General features: G+C 41.7%; 1 protein-coding gene across 1 annotated transcript in view; it reads left to right on the plus strand.

Moving 5' to 3' along the window:
- The window catches only part of immp2l (inner mitochondrial membrane peptidase subunit 2), a 239,881-nt gene that overhangs the window by 24,325 nt on the left and 197,677 nt on the right, over positions 1 to 17,879 (plus strand). Inside the window, exon 3 of the mRNA XM_050073863.1 lies at positions 9,214 to 9,317. Coding sequence (XP_049929820.1) covers positions 9,214 to 9,317 — 104 coding nt within the window. The remainder of the gene's footprint in view (positions 1 to 9,213; positions 9,318 to 17,879) is intronic.

The raw sequence follows: 17,879 nt of genomic DNA on the forward strand, positions 1-17,879 counted from the left end.
CTCCATTATTAGAACCAAACGACAGCCGTTGCTGTTTTGGAGCTGAAGGACCAGCGTTCTAAAAGTAACGGAAGTAACTGATGTCTTGTTTGAAAATGTACTTAAGTATTTGATTACTCAAACAGCAAACTAACGCATTAGGTTACTCGTTACTTCAAAAACTAATCAAAGTACTCTAAGTCCTGCCCTTATCACCTACATCTTATTGTCATCAGCCATGTCCTGTCATCATTGTCTACGTCCTGTCATCATCACCCATGTTGTCATCATCGCCTACATCCTGTCGTCATAGTCTACGTCCTGTCATCATCAGCCATGTCCTGTCATCATTGCCGATATCCTGTTATCATCACCCATGTCCTGTCATCATCGCTGATATCCTGTCATCATCACCCATGTCCTGTCATCATCACCCATGTCCTGTCATCATCGCTGATATCCTGTCATCATCACCCATGTCCTGTCATCATCGCCGATATCCTGTCATCATCACCCATGTCCTGTCATCATCACCCATGTCCTGTCATCATTGCCTACATCCTGTCGTTATCGTCTACGTCCTGTTATCGTCACTCATGTCTTGTCATCATCGCCTACGTACTGTCATAATCACCTACATTCGGTCTTCATCGCCCATGTCCTTTTGCCATCACCTATGTCCTGTCCTTATCGCCTATGTCTTATTGTCATCACCTACATCCTGTTATCATCACCCATTTTGATTGTGTCATTTTTGTGGTTCGACAGTCTGTCAGAATTTCCTGTAATTGGTCTGAAAGTTTGAACCATCCCAAAAAGTGTTTTTCACACTAGAAAAAACAAACCAACCATGGTTCAGTTTGATCTGGATAAAGACCACTTCTTTTCAGTAGAGTGAGATTTGGCTTTTTGAGAGGTTTCACACCTGTTAGTTTGGTTTAGGCCAAACTGAAAAATCACAAATTTCGGACCACTTGAGGTGGTGTGAAAAAGCACTTATAGAAATACAGAAACAAGAGCAACAGAAAGTTTTAGTACCAGATGTGGCGAACGAGCCATGTCCTCTCTGCTTTACTGTGGCACACAAAGTCATCATCCTCCTGTAAAAGTGATAACGAGTAGTTACAGGTGGCCATGTTGGAGACGAATCGACTCTTCAAACACTCCATGCATGGCCTCTTTTATTCTCATCCTCACAGTAAACAACCTGCACTCGTCTCATTGAGAGGCAGAGATGCAACAAGAAAAAACAACACAACAAGTGCCTGTTGGGTTTTGACCGAGTTGGTTTCCTGTCGTGCAGCTTATTATCCCCGACGTGTGTTGCATTATGCATAAAACAATCTGCTCTCTATTTTTAATGAGCATGAATATTAAAACTGCATGTTGCTCTTTGGTTCGTGTTGTATATTCATGTAGCTGCGTATGTCGGGTCATGAAGCCGACCTCTGCGAGAGCTTCAGAAGAGTTTGAGATCAAGTCTTCCAAAAATGGTGACTGAAATGATTAAATGGTGTTTTTAGAAACTGGTTGACTAAATGAGATGTTTAGACTCCCTAACATGTTAGAGACACAGACTCTTCCATGACACAGCTCCTGGTTAAGTTGTTTATCTGTTTCTGTGAAGCTTTGATCCCCCGTGATTTAGTCTTTCTGATGCATAAACAAATGAGTAAACACGATATTCACGTCCACAGTGAAAAAAAAAAATCTCTGGAAGAAAGGCTGTAAAAGTTGCATCTGAGCTCTTTTATCTCTGTTTGACTGAATAACATGTTGCTGTTATTAAAAGCTAAAGACACCATGACCCCAGCAGTAGCAGGGAGTCGCTATCTTGTTTGCTTGACATCAAAATATTCCCATATTGCTGTCTGATGGTACACTGGGTGAAAGATTGTATGACCCTGATTACTTGTTGTTCATCATGTTGTCTAACTATATCATCGGTGTGTTTTGGTGGATGCTCCTGATAAAGTGATGGTGTCCTAAGAGGTGGAGGAAACTGCCCTGTGTGTTGGTGCTGCTTTTTAAAAGAAAAAAAAGATTAGCCATGTGGTTGGACTGTCACTTAGGTTGAGAAATATCTGGACAAATATAGGATGGATGGGTACGACATTTTGTTCAAATCTCCATGTTGTCCAGCCAATGATGAATCATCAGTACTTTAGTGATCCCCTGAATTTTTTCTTTGGCACCATGGTGGGGTTGACATTTTTAATTTTACCGTGGATGGCAGTAGCTGGAGGCATTTTGTTTTCGAGTTGTTCCTTCATCTGTCTATCCCATACTCGTGAACATAATATCTAAAGAACGTCTTGAGGGAATTCCCTTAAATTTGGCACAAATGTTCCCTTGGACTTGATGATTAACTCATTAGATTTTGGTGGTTATAAGTCAAGGTCACTTTGACCCGGTTTGTCTTATTCTCATGAATGTGTTATCTCAAAAAGGCCTCAAATTTGGCACAATGTGTCCACTCAAAAATGAGTTGATTAGAATTTGGTCGTCATAGGTCAAAGATCAAGATCACTGTGATCTGGTTTCTTGCGTTCATTCAGTGTGATATCTCAAAAAGGCCTTCAAGGAATCTCCTCAAATTTGGCATACACTACCACTTAGACCAATGAACTGATTAGAATTTGGTGGTTGAATGTCAAGGTCACTGTGACCTTGCGGTCATTTCATTCACATAAACATGATATCTCAACCTTAGGGAATTCCTTCAATTTTGGCAAAAATGTTCACTTCGACTCAGGAATGAACTGATTTAGAATTTGGTGGTCATATGTCAAAGGTCAAGGCCATTGTGACCTGGTTCATGTAATTCTTGTCAACTCAGTATCTCAAAAAGGCCATCAGGGAATTTACTCAAATTTGGCATGAACATCCACTTAGACTCAAGAACGAACTGAGTAGAATTTGGTGGTCGAAGGTCAAGGTCACTGTGACCTTGTGTTCATCTCATTCTCATTAAATGATAACTCAGGAACACCTTGAGAGAATTCCTTTAATTTTGTCCGAAATGTTCACTTGGACTCAACAATGAACTGATTAGATTTTGGTGGTCAAAGGTCAAGGTCACTGTGACCTTGCATCCATCTCATTCTCATGAAGGGGATGTCTCAGTCCTTCAAATTTGGCACAATTATCCACTTAGACTCAAGAAGGAACTGAGTAGGATTTGGTGATCAAAGGTTACTGTGACCTCACAAAAAATTTTCTTTTTTTTTTGCCATAACTCAAGAATTCATTTGCAAATTTTGACAAAATTTTGCACAGATGTTGAAGGTCAAAAGTCAATTTCACTGTGACATCATAATGATTGCAAAAGCACTTTTCTAGTCATTATTCAATGCCATATCTCAGACAATTGGTCAGATACTGAATTTGTGACACTAATCTTTGGTGTCGACCTTGAAATCTAGTTACTGAAATATCTCAACAGCTATTAGATGGATTGTGATGAAGTGTGCGTCATGATTAGGGGTACCAACTGTTCTGTAAAATAGGGAATAATTCTGGAAACTAAAAGACGTGTTCCGTATTGAACTGATACAGAAGGCACTTTGTTCTTTAGTTTTGCGAATCAATTCAGTGCAAATCTATGGGAGAGAAATATTGCAGGTTAGACTATGAAGACAGGGTAATTGTATTAGATAAAATGAAACCCTCCTGATCTGTCCTAACTCAGACTGTCGGTCATGTTATGTTCCTCTACTCAAATGTTACAATGATACACCTGACAGTGACCTGTCGATACACCTGATAGATTTAAAAAATGGTGACGTAGGAGTGTAGTCCGCTGGCAACAGGCAGCAGTCACATAGTCCAAACTGAACATTATACCTGCTAAACAAGCATTGTTATAGTGAGAATGTTAGCCTGCTGATTTTAGCATTTAGCTGAAGTACAGCCTCACTGAGCCTCCAGCATGGCTTTAGACTCTGATGGTGTTGCAACATGAACAGCCTCAGAAGTACAGCGTGTGGCCAAGAGAGGAAGAAAGGTCGAGATACTGAGCTTTGGTGCTGATGAGAGAAGTGAATATGCATACCAGAGTCGGGACCAGTTTCCCGGCAACCAGCTGAGACTCCAGGAAGCGTCTGGTCCTGGCCAAGAAATACTCTGGTGCATAAACGCTGCAAAACAGATAGTTGTCGTTCTCACACTTTGGTTTTTGCACAAAATAAACAAACAAGATATATCATGTTAATTAGTGAACTTTAGAGGTGCTGGAAGGTGGATTGTATTCCCTTTAAGCCTGACTTGCTCTTTCTACGTAAAACAACACAGTGACATAATTCTGCAGCTGAAATCAGAACAGTTGATTGTTTCTAGACATTTTAACAGCAGCTTCATCACCGAGCAGCAAGAGACTGGAAGTACAGAAACATACACAGCGAGACAGAGGACTGTGTGTGTGTGTGTGTGTGTGTGTGTGTGTGTGTGTGTGCTTTCGCTCATCCTTTTTGCAGGCTTGGGTTGTTGTCATGGAAACAGTGTTTTCTGAGCTCCCCGAATAACGGATGGTTATGAATATGTACAGTTTGACTTCTTAATTTATGACAGAAAAACAGACAAGCATACATGATCAAGTGTCTGATGATCTCAGCTGAGTTTCTTAAATTCACCAAAAAGACTTTTCTTTTTTGTTGCTTATGAACTCCTGATCTGACTCAAGAGCTGCATAATCTCTGAGTGTATTTATTTAATAGTCTTTAATTAATCATTCTCCTTTTTTTGTGTTGTTGAAAAATATATATTGATAAAATCAATAATTCATCGCTGCTTATCTGCCTTTTTTAAACACTTAACAGAAGCTGCAGACTTGATGCTTTCACTGATAAAACACTCAGAATTAAAAATGCAGTGTCTCTGTTTGTGTCTGCACCATCACATTAAAAACAGATGATGCACTTGTGAATAATTTTCCAAAGTTTAACCTATTTTGTATTTTGTATCTTGGGTTTAAACAATGCTTGTCTCTGCAGTCTGCATTTTTAATGATGAACCCACAGCGGGGTCACGCAGGGTCCACAAGGTTAATTTCACCATTACAGAGGTCAGCGCGCTGGTTTATACTGTCATTGTTTCTGTGAAAACTCTCTGCATAAACTTTTCTCTAATAACACTCAAAGTTTTTTCCAACTCCTGCATCATCGCTGTAAAAACTAAATTAATGATCAGACAATCTGCTGCTGCCGAACTGTCACACTTTTACATTTCCCTATAAATCCAGACTCACCACGGCAGCAGTTTTACAAACAATCCAGCATGTAATATGGAGAAATATGACTGCGAGGGGAGGCTGATGAAGTTTCCAGCTCTAACTGATAAACTCGCAGACTGACGGCACTCACATGGATATTTATTTTGGGGCTGACAGATAAGAGATATTCTGTCAATTATCCCAGCAGGCGTAAAATGGCCTGCGCACATCCTGTTTAATGAAATGGCCGTCGTGTCGCTCGCCGATGTGAGCGGGCTTCGTCACGCGTGGATCCTCCGTCATGAAGTGACACAAGCCGAGTTGTAGGAATAATGATTTTGTTGTAGTTGAGGAAGGAAGGAAGTGGGGGCAGCATAGACAAGCGTGTGATTGAGCTGTCATGGAGGACAAGGCGTTTGGAGTTTTGTTTAACACAGCAACAGTGAATAATTGTATTTCGTGTTTTATCACTAAAGGAGGGAGAGGACCAAACACTGTGCTAAAACTGAGGGGAAAAGTAAAAATAGACTTCTGCTCTCACTTTGAAGTTTCTGCACATTTTTGCCTGGTTATTACAGATTTAGTGTATTGAACGAATAATTTAAATCCTAGACAGTAGAGCCAGACCGATGGATACACTTTCCAGTACCGACATTTATTTTCGAAGCTTATTAAAAAAATCAAATGATAGCATGATGACTAATATCCACACGCATAACATAAACAATGATTTTTGGAAAAGTTCCATTAAAGGTCCAGGGTGTAAGATTAATGGGGATTTAATAGCATCTTGCAGATTGCAACCAGCTGAAACTTCTTCTGGCTTTATTCAGTGTTTTACCGGTTTAAATCACCTGGTCCATTTGTTCTGGAGAGTAAGAGACTTCTGCAGATTATTTGGCTCCCGTTAAAACGGCGTGAACATCTGAATCTTAAGTAATCAGAGAAAATAGGTAAGCACACATCAGCAGATGTGAGGCGAACAACCTGTCTTCAGCATGCCAAACAGTGTTGGAGAAACACAGATTTGTAATGTGAAATTGCTTTGCTCAGTGTTTTTACCTTCTTAAATCGCGGGATCCGTTTGTTTTGGAGAGGAAGAGTCCTGCGGACGATTCGGCTCACGGGATGAACCTCTTAATTATCTGGACCTTCAGTTATCGGAGAAAAAAGGTGAGCTCACATTAGCAGGAGCTGGGCTAGCCCCTTGGAAACATGCCAAACAGCATCAGAGAAACACTGATTTTTAACGTGAAACTGTTTGTTCGGTCTTTATACCGGTTTAAATCACCTGGTGTGTTTGTTTTGGAGAGGGAGAGACCTCCTACCTGGTAAAACCTCCTGAGCAATGAACACTGAAGAAATTCTAACCAGGAGAAACTGACTGCAGTGATGGCATTGCTCTGTGTTTTGTCATTGTTTTGATTGAGAGACCTCGAGCAGCAAAAATTTACATGTTGTACATTTAAATAAACTCACTGTTTCTAAATTACTTTAAAATAAGTCTGTGGCAATTGTGTTCTGACATTTTCTTGTACCAGTATGTTATTGTCCAACATGTACATTAGCTGCAGCTAATGTACATGTTGGACAATAACATATTAGCTTCATTTCTTATCCTTCAAGCCAATAGTTTGATTTAACTACATCAATGTTCAGGGGAATTCTGATATTTGAGAGTTTGGTGACCAAAATTAAGTAATACTGAGGAGGTGTGATGAACAGTTACACTGATAATACAAAAGCAGCTGACTCTCAAATCTGAAATGATGAAGAGCCCTTGAAAGCACCAACAAAGAGAGAACTCAGTGCGCACAAGATGATTACAGAGACAAAAACCTTAATGAAAATATACCACTCATGAATCTCCTATTACAGGGTTGTTTCAAGGCTCCGCCAGCTGATTTTTATACCATGTTACAATGAACTGAAACCACAAGCTGCTTGGAAAGAACTGGATACGTGGTACAATGTTCGTATATACGCAAAATATAAAAGTTAAATTCACCATAACATTAAAATCTGGCCAGCTGGAGCAGGGTCCAATAAAGAGCTGATATACGACCATGTTAACTCATACAGAGGTGTTGGTTTAAGCTCTATTTTTGCTGTTATTTCACATGGTTGCGTGTAGTTTAACTCTAAAACTCTGTGTCTGTTTTGGAAGAAAATGTCCCTAAAGGCGCCATGTGCAGCATTTTACCATCCATAAATCAGCACATAAATTTTGCTACAATAACCACGAGGGACCTCGTTAAGGCAGTGTGATAATTCATGGTAAAAAATGAGTCACCAGGTTGGAGCTGAGGCTTCACAAGGAAACAGGAGACTGACGGTAACTGATGTTCAGGGGCTGAGATGAACTGATGAGCAGGAGAAATGTTATTAGAATTACATGTGGCGTAATTATAACATAGTGTCTTACATTACAGAATTAAAAACATTTTTTTAAAGAGAAATGTTCCATTAACAAAATTTCATTTTCTCTAAAATCCATTTAACAAACATTAACATTTATTCAGCCAAGCTCTCTTTAAAACTACCATCATTTGGCTAAAAGGGAAAAACTTTAATTTGTACCCCCATTAATTTGTGGTTGGTTAGTGGGTTTTTTTCTTCTTTAATAATGTTTGGACTATGAATGCATTTTAGTTAAAAGTTTCACTAAATAAATTCACCAAAATGACTGAAAGACTGAGGGCATTAATTTAATAAATCATGGTGCACAGAGCTTCAACATGCCCGTTAAAATCCAGGAAAAGAGTCAAGATTAAAAATGGGGACTATGAATATCTGTATAGTGTTTGTATGTAAATCTGTGGTAGGGGCGGCTGTGGCTCAAAGGAAAAGTGGGTCGTCTACCAGTCGGATGATCAGTGGTCCAATCCCCAGCTCCTCCCTGTCAAAGTATATGTGGGCAAGAACCCCAAATTGCTCCCGATGGCTTTTCCATCAGTGTTTGATAGGCCAAAGCCAGGTGGCACTTGCCTGAAGCTCAACAAGGTAAACTCTGCAAAATCTGCCCCTTCCACCATGTTTCCGAAATCCCCTCTGCTGCCACACCTCATTGAAATGACTGGAGGCGTAGAGTTAAGTGAAGTACCTGCCTGCACACACACGGTGACAGGACTAACTGTCAGGATCACATAGATAACCTCAGATTACCTCAGTCAAGTAGTTTCAGTGAGGTGTGAGTTTTTATAGGGCTGGTTCACGGCTTGTCATTGGATGTTAGATGCAGCTCGTGCTAACCAGGCAGATTGTGAACTGACCAACTGCCAAGAGAAGAGAAGCTCAAGATGGGCAGCAACAGAAAGTTTGCTGGTTTGGACGGTCTGGGATCAGACCCTGGTGCAAAAAGGATCAACTGCATGTATCGCTTGACTGCAGACATTTTAGTACTACTTTGTACTGGGTTATTTTGGTTGATACCTAAGAATGGACCCCAGGAAGAGTAGCTGTTGCCTTAGTAACAACTGACGGGGATCCAAATGAACAATAAACAATACGTTAAAGGCTTTGAAGACCGATATCCAGCCCTAGATGTGTGCCTGACACTGACCACGATGCAGATGATAAATGTTCCATTAACAGGTGATGAGGATCTAAGAGAAACCGCTCTCATCTGTCATCGTCCAGTTTATCTTTTTGTTTCTTGGTGTGTTATGATTATCACAGCCTTACGGGGGCGCCACTGTGGCTACAGACTTCAGGTTTCTCTTTTGTCATGGTGATTTTTATCTGTATGTGTCCGGACAAACAGACCTACTTAAACGTGTATGTGTGAGTGTGTTGTTGACCTTTTGAACACACTATATATAGAATGTTTCGTTCTGCTCTATTACACGTTCCACTGACTCACCACTGCTCACCAGCTCATGTGTCTTTGTACTGTGTGTGTTTATATAGTGGGTGAGAGTGGGATGTCTCCTGTACACAGTGAAGGAGTCTGTTTTATGTTTGTTTATGACTGTGCTTTAAATATAAACTGTAATTCTATTCTCTATGTGTGTGTTTGTGTGCAGCCTTCCCTGAACCCAGATGGGGCGTTGAATTGTGACGTTGTCCTGCTGAACCGTTGGAGTGTGAGGAACTACGAGGTCCAACGAGGTGACATCGTCTCCGTCATGTGAGTACTTTGTTTAGAAAAACAGTGTCTTTATAAAACACACAGCACAACATGAACTCATGAAGTTATTGATGACTTTAAAACATGACTCACAGGGGGGAAAACTCACACAATGGTTTGGTTCAGAAATCCTTTTAAGTCCAAAGTTGTGTTTACTGGGGGAACGGTCGCAAGTGTGCATTTTCTGGTACCTGCTAAAACTAGGTGCTAGAATTAGACGAGAGCCTCGTACACTGCCCTGTAGGTATGCCTTTGTTGTTTTTACTTTTGTGTAACGTTTGATGTCATGGACAAGCTGGAAAACCGGTTAGTAAACAGTAAGGCAGCATGGAGGCCAATGAAGATGTTATGGTGGTTACCTCTTTTCATGTCTGTTACTTATTCAGTCTCTCTCTTAAACTCTGTGCCGACTAAATTTCGATCAGTGTTCAAGCGCTGCTTGGGCGGAAACAGACAGTATTTTGTGGTGGTGTGTCGTCGCATTTCGCCATTAAAAGTGATAAAATGGGTGCATCCGCCCAGATGTCATATTTCCATCGCTTTGAGACCATGCTGCAAGGTGAGTGTGTTTGCTGATTCTGTGAGTTTATCTTCTCTATCTCCTTTAACTTTAGCTTATATTGGAATTATGATATGTACCGTGTGAAATAGGGTATGGTGAATGTGCTAGGAAAGGTAGTATCGGCGCTGTCTCTACCTGGAGCTCACATAAATGGAGCCTGGGTTTGTTGAAGGTGGCAGTTCTGTTTGTGCTGAGAAAGCCATGCGAGTTTATCCTCTCTATCTCCTTTAACTTTAGCTTATATCGGAGTTATGCTATGTAGCGTGTGAAATAGAGTATGGTGAATGTGCTAGGAAAGGTAGTATCGGCACGGTCACTACCTGGAGCTCGCATAAATGGAGCCTGGGGTTGTTGAAGGTGGCAGTGCCGTTTGGGCTGGGAAAGCCATGTGTAAGTAAGGTAAAGGAGATTGTTGGGTTGGTGCGGGGAGCAGTGAGACCTGGCATTAGGGGAGTGTCTCTGGTGACTACTGCAGAGTCATTTGACAATTGTGCCAATAGTAACTTTTCCCATTGAATACAAAAGCTTGATGTTAATGGGTGTTAGTGGATATTTTTGTACAGTGGTAAAAGGGCTTTAGTGAACCGTGAAGGAGACTACGATGAAAATCACAGGGTTGCTCCGAATATTTGGGGATTGGATGGATTTGCGTTAATTGTTATGATTGCAGCATCGCCACATCCTGGAAGGGCTGGGATGTACAGAACACATTAAACCTGCATAATACAACGGAAATAGTTTTAAAACTTGTTGTTCTTTTTTGACACTTAGATTTCATTTGGAAAACTTTATTATTTCAACAGCTGCAGTAATTTCCAGCACCATGAGATCTGTATCACCAACATGGACGGGAAGTTCTTATGCAGCTTGACATGATTTGTGTATGTTTATTCGTGATTGTTAAAGCATTGAAAGGTGAGGTGAATGACATTTTAAGCAATGATGGAAAAAAACAGCAGCCATGTTTGTTATTTAAACAAATATACATCCCATTTTGTCCATCTTGCTTAGTGAAGTCATTTTTTTCCATCTCATGAGTCTCAGCCCAGTTATCTACTGTAGATGGGTGTAAAATTTATTGTCATTATTCATGAAGATCCACAGTTGAACCAAATATTGTTGCTTTTGGAGGCCAAAGTGCAAAAACAGCGTAACATGGAGAACACACTACAAACAATGAGTCCCCAACTCCCTGAAAAGCGAGAGCACAAAATATACTGAACATCAGACGATGACAGTCTGATTAAAACCCACTGAGGTATTATTTTGAAAAGTTTAGCGGCAATAATGTCGAACATTTTTATATCTTTATTTTGCTCTTTTGAAATGACAACTGCTTTGAAAGCTCACTTCTCTGGAAACAATAGGAGCGGTCTTTATCTGGCCTTTCACGGCTGCAGAGAGATGAGTAATTCACAGAAATGATATAATTCTGCTGTCAAACTGTCAAAACTAAGCAGTTGGTCTGGCAGCGATATTTCAATACTTTCAACGTGATGACACAAGCTCATGGCCAGATACAGATATTAAAGGGAAGATAAGTTCTCATACGCTTTGGTATTCTATACCTTCTGACGGCATCTTGCTTTTGTTAATCAAACGTGTGGATGCTTAACGACAAGTGGCACCACTGCACGTGAGCTGGTTGATTTGTTTCAGCTTTCAGCTGATCAGATTGTGGAATATTAAGAAATATGTAAAGTTATGTTTGACATCTGTCAGCAGAGATGAGTGCGCTGCAGGGATGGTGACAACTCTAAATATAATTGATTTCAGTGGGATTCAACCACAGCAGCGTCTTGCACCAGCTGAAGTTTGAATGTAAAATCAGCACTAACTGTGACACTTTAACTGGTTAGTTTCTCACTTCGTTAAGTTGCAGCATCTCAACCCAACGTTTTACTCAAGAAAAAAATGACCAAAATCAGAACATTGTTGCACAGTTTGACACTTCTTGTGGTAAAAGACCTCAACAGAGAAGAGAAAGAAATAATGTCATGCTATGTGAACTAAGTAAAACAATTCTACTGGTTCTACTGGTTTTGTACTAATTGTTTCACCACTTCCAGCATAGTGAGAAGATTGTGCAGAGGTCAACACTAAAAATAAGCGTGAAAGCAGTAGGGCTGCCCCCGACCAATCGTCGTCATTTAGGGCCATTAGTCGACTAGTCGCCTGCATGTTCACGATATGATTATTAGTTTATATATTGTGGGCGGGGCAACACAATGGTTTGAGTTGAAGGTGTGAGAAAGAATGAAGATGAGTTTACATATCACCTTGGGTTCGTCCTTCACCTTCTCAAAATGATCCCACACTTTGGATTGTGGCATGTGCCCAATGCGTTGACTGGCATGAAGAAGGAAGCCGTCCCAAGCCGTACAATTAGGATTTAGGCTGGGGTTGTGGATGGGTCACAAAACCCAGAACCTTCCCCGAGTCCTTCCCTTAACTTAACGTTAAGGATGTATTATCATTCATATGGTGCTGATTCGTAGGATATCATACAAACTGCGATATACTGCATCCACTACAAAAACCTTTTCCTCACAGTCTCAGTCTAGCCCCCACTTACCTCTGTGACCTCCTTCAGGAATGCACCCCCTCCCGCACCCTCCCCCAACCTCTGCTGAACTCCTCACCATCCCCACCTCACGCCTCACCCCCAAATTCCACCAGATGCGTGTTGGTTGCATCTGCGCTCCGGAACGGCAGCGGAGCCGATAAGATTCAATTCTAGTCAATGTGTGAGCTTCCACCGGCTGTGCTGCGTTCCGGCTCCATCACAGCTGCAGTGCTCCGGAGCCCTCCGCAACAGATACGCAGTACTTCTATTTTTGCCGGACGCCGGAGCACAACGCAGCAATTAAGCACAGAGCAGACCGTGTGGGGCAGGAAGTCGTGCACAGAAACAAAATAAAACATCCGGTTCATTTTCAAAATGAAATACACAGTGTTCACGGCGGACCATATTTCCCTGCACTACACCTTGAAAACTACATAATGGGCGGAGGCAGGCCTGAAGTCAACAGGTCAGAGGTTTTCAGATGTCATTTCACCCCGTTGACACCATGGATGAGGAGATATTAATCACTGAGGTGCACCGAGATGTCTTCCGGCGGAGTTGCACCGCTCCGCACAGCAAACGCAGCCAGTGGGTGTTGATGGATGGCGAAGCACACAGCGGATAACCAGCGCTGCTGTTCCGCAACGGACACGCATCCAGTGGAATTCCGGCGTCAGTATCATGGGTGCCCAAGCCTTCAGCTGCTCGGCACCCAGACTCCCTCCCCCCACACATAAGACAGTCTGACTCCATCACATCATTCAAATCCCAACTCAAAACCCACCTGTTCAAACTATTGTATCAGGATACGTTGACACATTACAGGATCAAAAAGGACTGTACTATTGAGCTTTAAAAACTCATTGTTTTTTGTGAGGTTTATAGACAACAATAATAACTAGAACTAGAGGAAATTTAAGAAAATAATGAAGCACAGAAAAACATGTCAGTGTCAATTCCTGTTAACAAGCTCATGCAACTGCTGAAAAAGATACAATGCCAATTTTAATTTCCATCTCGAGTGAACACAGCAGAACATCACACATGGGCTCTCGTCTGATCTAAATAAAGGTGAGCTGATGAGCACAGTACCTGCCGAGTATGTCAGTGTCACCATAAATGTAAAGACACATCATCGGTGACAGGGAACTAGCTCACAGTGGTTTTAGTCTCAGTAGTCTCTCCCATTTTGTATATTAACGTTTATTAACCTTAGTACTAACTTTATAATAAGTCATGATGCATCTCCCCCACTACAGCCAAGTTAAGTAACAGTTGAACTCAATAGGGATGTACATTGGTACATTTGAAAATGTGTTTTGTCTTTTTGTCCACACTGACAACAGATCTTTTGTAAAACTCTGTCCACATGAAGCTGTTCAGAAACAATCTTTTCAGTAGGTGCATTGCCATCTACCTCTATTTAGGCACATTTTCAGTTTGTGCATTAAAAACCTGAGTGGAAGCGACTGAATAAATCTTAAAATAACCCAAAAATGTTATTTTGTTTGGGGGAGATGGAAGAGTTGGTGTATCAATAAAATGTAAATGTGACTAAGTGCAATGGAAACAGAGAATGACGTCTTGTTACCATTAACATATGTGTACGGAGATGATGCAACCATAAGTCCATTCATTCCTATGGGAATCTCTGCGATATCCAATGTGCTTGCGAAACTCCTTCCCTCTGTAATATTTCGGTCCAGAATTTGCCTCGTGTACGTTAAAAAAACTGAGCTTTTGCAGTGGATTTTGGAGAGACCATATGACAGTGTGCTAGCTTAGCTAACAGGCAGCTAACTGGCTAACAGGCTATTCCCTTCAATTCAATTGCCTGTGTTGATTGTCAAGTGAGTTTGTGTGATTAAAAATAACTTGCTTATCTAGTTTTAACACATTGTGAATGTAAGTAATGTTAATCTGCTAAAATATGGTCATACATTATATACAGTCAGATTGTCATTATGACTCGTTCATACGTCTATTTAGTTGAATATTTCATAAATCATTCCACATACCTGGCAGGTCCTGTTTTTGGCCCAGTAATGTTCCAAGCGCATATTCCAAACAACTGGATGGCAAGAAACGGAAAAAAAATTGCCTCTCCCCCATGGCTACAGGTAGTTTCTATCAGGTTTTTAGCAATCCGTAAAGAAATGCACTTCCTTGCATTGGACACTAGGGGCATCATCCGTATATTTATGGATCTACTGACACCAGTCATAAATAATGACATAGAGCCATGTTGTGTAGTCATTGCATCGGCCAATGCAAACTTCCTTTGTCGTCTTTGGAAGCTTTTAACAGCTTCTGTCTGCACACAGCTGATAGCAGAACTCTTCAAAGAGCACAGGGCTGTAATATCAGTTGTTCAAAACACTCTATTTCAGTTGTCCAGTATCTCTCCGTTATTATCCATTCATTGTTTTCCTTTCTTTTAATTTTTTTCTGGTGCTCTCCCTCCACAGTGGTATAGTGGCACCAGACTTGAAAATTAATGGATCCTACTGCTTAACTCAATTAACAAACTCCCCATCTGCATAAGAATAGTGAATGGAAAAGCACAAAAATTGCATTTTTTTGAAAATTATGTGATCCTCTTCTTTGCGCGGCTTTAGGGTTAAATGTTGGTTTTTTATGCTCTGCCCATTTTCAAAAATACCCACTAATGCAGAGCAGGGCCATCATTCCCAAAGGGGATAGTGGCTGTGCAAACCCAGCTAAACTGAACTTAAACCCTGACACTGACCTCACCAACACACATCCAATGGGATTCTGTCATTAACGGGAGGCAGAAGTTCTGACAGCAACAACTTTACTGTAGATTAGAGCGGAGGAAATTTAGTACTCTGAATTCACACAATTGACCATTTGCTAGATCCTGCCACTGATGCAGACTGGCCAATCATAACGTAGCATCGATGCTGCTTCCGGCTTTCTTACAGTCACTCTGCTGCTTGCGCTCCACTTTGCTTACATACTTTTGTGGATATACTTGCTTTTTCCTGCTAAAAGCTACATAAAGTAGATCCTGGATACTTATAAAGCATTGGGACTTTAATTTGTGAAAGATACAGAGGACTACTGCCATATTTTCACCACTTTTTCACCACTTTAGTACTGTGTGAGCAGGGCTGAGGCACAGTGCAAGCCTTTTGCTGTGTCTGTGACTGGAAACCTGTGATTAGGACAAGGACAAGATGGCAAAATCTGTGAGCTGTGAGTGACTAACCGAGACGATAAGGCAGCTTCAAAAGAAGAATGAAACGCTACAACAAATTCGTGAGAGTGAGCAATTCATTGACTCTGTGGCAGCTAACATACAAGGTGCTGATGGACAGACTTTTATATATGGAAATACAACAAATGTGGAGCGTACCATCGCTGACTTGGCTGACACAATCCCGTGGATATGTCCTAACACCACTGGATCAGCTGCAGAGGCTCCCAAACTGGCCTTCCCTAACGACCCTTCCTACTGGCACAGGACTGGTGCTCGACCAAAAGCATCAACTCCAGCCAGGACTTGGGCTGATGTCACTAGACGCAAAGGCAAATCCAGCAGGAAATCAGTCAAGAGAGCCCCAACGCTCACCCCTCCACTTGAACTCTCTCTACAGAACAGGTTTGATGCACTGACTCCAAATGAAATGTGTGACAATACCAACTACACTGAACCCAGGGAGGCAATCACACTTGTGGTATTAAGGCTATCCAAAATGCAAGCAATAGCCCCAAAACCACTGCTAGACCCAGGGCCAGAAAAAAACTATGCTAACTCCACACCTGAGAAGCCAAGGGCCAGTAGAAGTATCGCTAACACCGCACCTGATCAGCCAGACACCATCCTGATCGGGGACTCAATAACCAAGCATGTAAGAATGGCAAAGACTGAAAATCTAACAGTGTCTGACACGTCTGTCAGGGAGCTAACCGAGCTGTTGCCAGTGATCCTCTCTACACACCCAAGTAACATGAGGATTATCATCCATGCTGGGTCTTTTGACATTCTACGAAGAAAAACTGGCTCTGAGATCCTGAAAAAAGACTTTTCCCTGCTCCTGGAGAAACTGTGTTCATTTCTGGCCCCATTCCAACCCTGGGGAAAGGAATCGAGTCTTTTACCAGACTCCTTGCCCTGAATACATGGCTGACATCGGCATGCTTCACTCATGGGATGAAGTTTATTGACAATTTTAACATCTTTTGGAACTGTAAGGATCGCTTTCAGCGTGATGGGATTCATCCGAACATCACTGGATGCAGACTACTCGGGGCTAAGCTACGTCATGCTCTTGGAATGCCACACCAAAACAAGAATGGACAGATAAGAGCCAAGGACAAGTACGGGGCACAGAGACAGACAGCCTGCATCTCTCCGCCTTCACCTGACCCTTTGCTCCACATCACCCAAGGCATTCAGAGGATGTCCCTGTCCCAGTCAGGGGTTCAACAACCCCCCTCCTGCCCTTCACCACAACCACCAAGGAGCCAACGTCGCCCCCCACCCCAGCACCGGCGCAACCACTAAGGAGCCAACGTCGACCCTCTCCACCACCACCACAATCACCACGGAGCCAGCGTCAACCCCCCCCTCCACCACGCTCACCAATCAAGGAGTTAGTTAAAGCTGCCACACTAAAGCTCAGTCAAATTGATGAACTCTTAAATAGTAGCCCTAGACGTCATCACTCAGGTGCCTGTCAGAGATGAGACAGACCCCATGCTGCTTCCTTAAACATATCAGCGATCTTAAATAGCCGGTGGCATGGTCAAACACATCTTGAAATTGAAAAGTATCAGCCAGAGTCATCTCCAAGGTCTGTCATTCCTGTTTTGACTAGCATCAGGAAAAACAATGTGTACTCGAAGCGCACAGCTACTCTATCTAATCTGACTCCAGTTGTGCGTCAGCCACAGACTGTGTCAGACAATGTTAGTACACTAAACTTAGCTTTATTAAATATCAGATCTCTGGCTGGCAAGTCACTATTAATTAATGATTTTATTATCAAGAGAAACCATGATTTTGTTTTTAACTGAAACTTGGTTAAATGAAAACAACAATGCAGCAGTACTTATTGAATCAGCCCCCCCAAACTTCCATTTTATCAGCTCCGTTAGAGAACTCAGGAAAGGAGGTGGAGTAGCCACTTTATTTAAGGATGTTTACCAGTGCAAACAGTTGTCATATGGGAAGTTTGAGTCTTTTGAATATGTTGCACTGCAGTTGAGATCCTCCTGTCAAGCAGTATTAGTAACCATTTACAGGCCTCCAAAATATAGTGCACACTTTGTTGATGACTTTTCTAAACTATTGTCTGTTGTCTGTATTGATTTTGGCTGTGTTGTTATAGTGGGTGATTGTAATATTCATATTGATAATCCCAAAGATGGCAGTGCGAAAGAACTTTTCTACATCCTGGACAACTTT

Source organism: Epinephelus moara, chromosome 20, assembly GCF_006386435.1.
Source record: "Epinephelus moara isolate mb chromosome 20, YSFRI_EMoa_1.0, whole genome shotgun sequence".
Classification (NCBI taxonomy): domain Eukaryota; kingdom Metazoa; phylum Chordata; class Actinopteri; order Perciformes; family Serranidae; genus Epinephelus; species Epinephelus moara.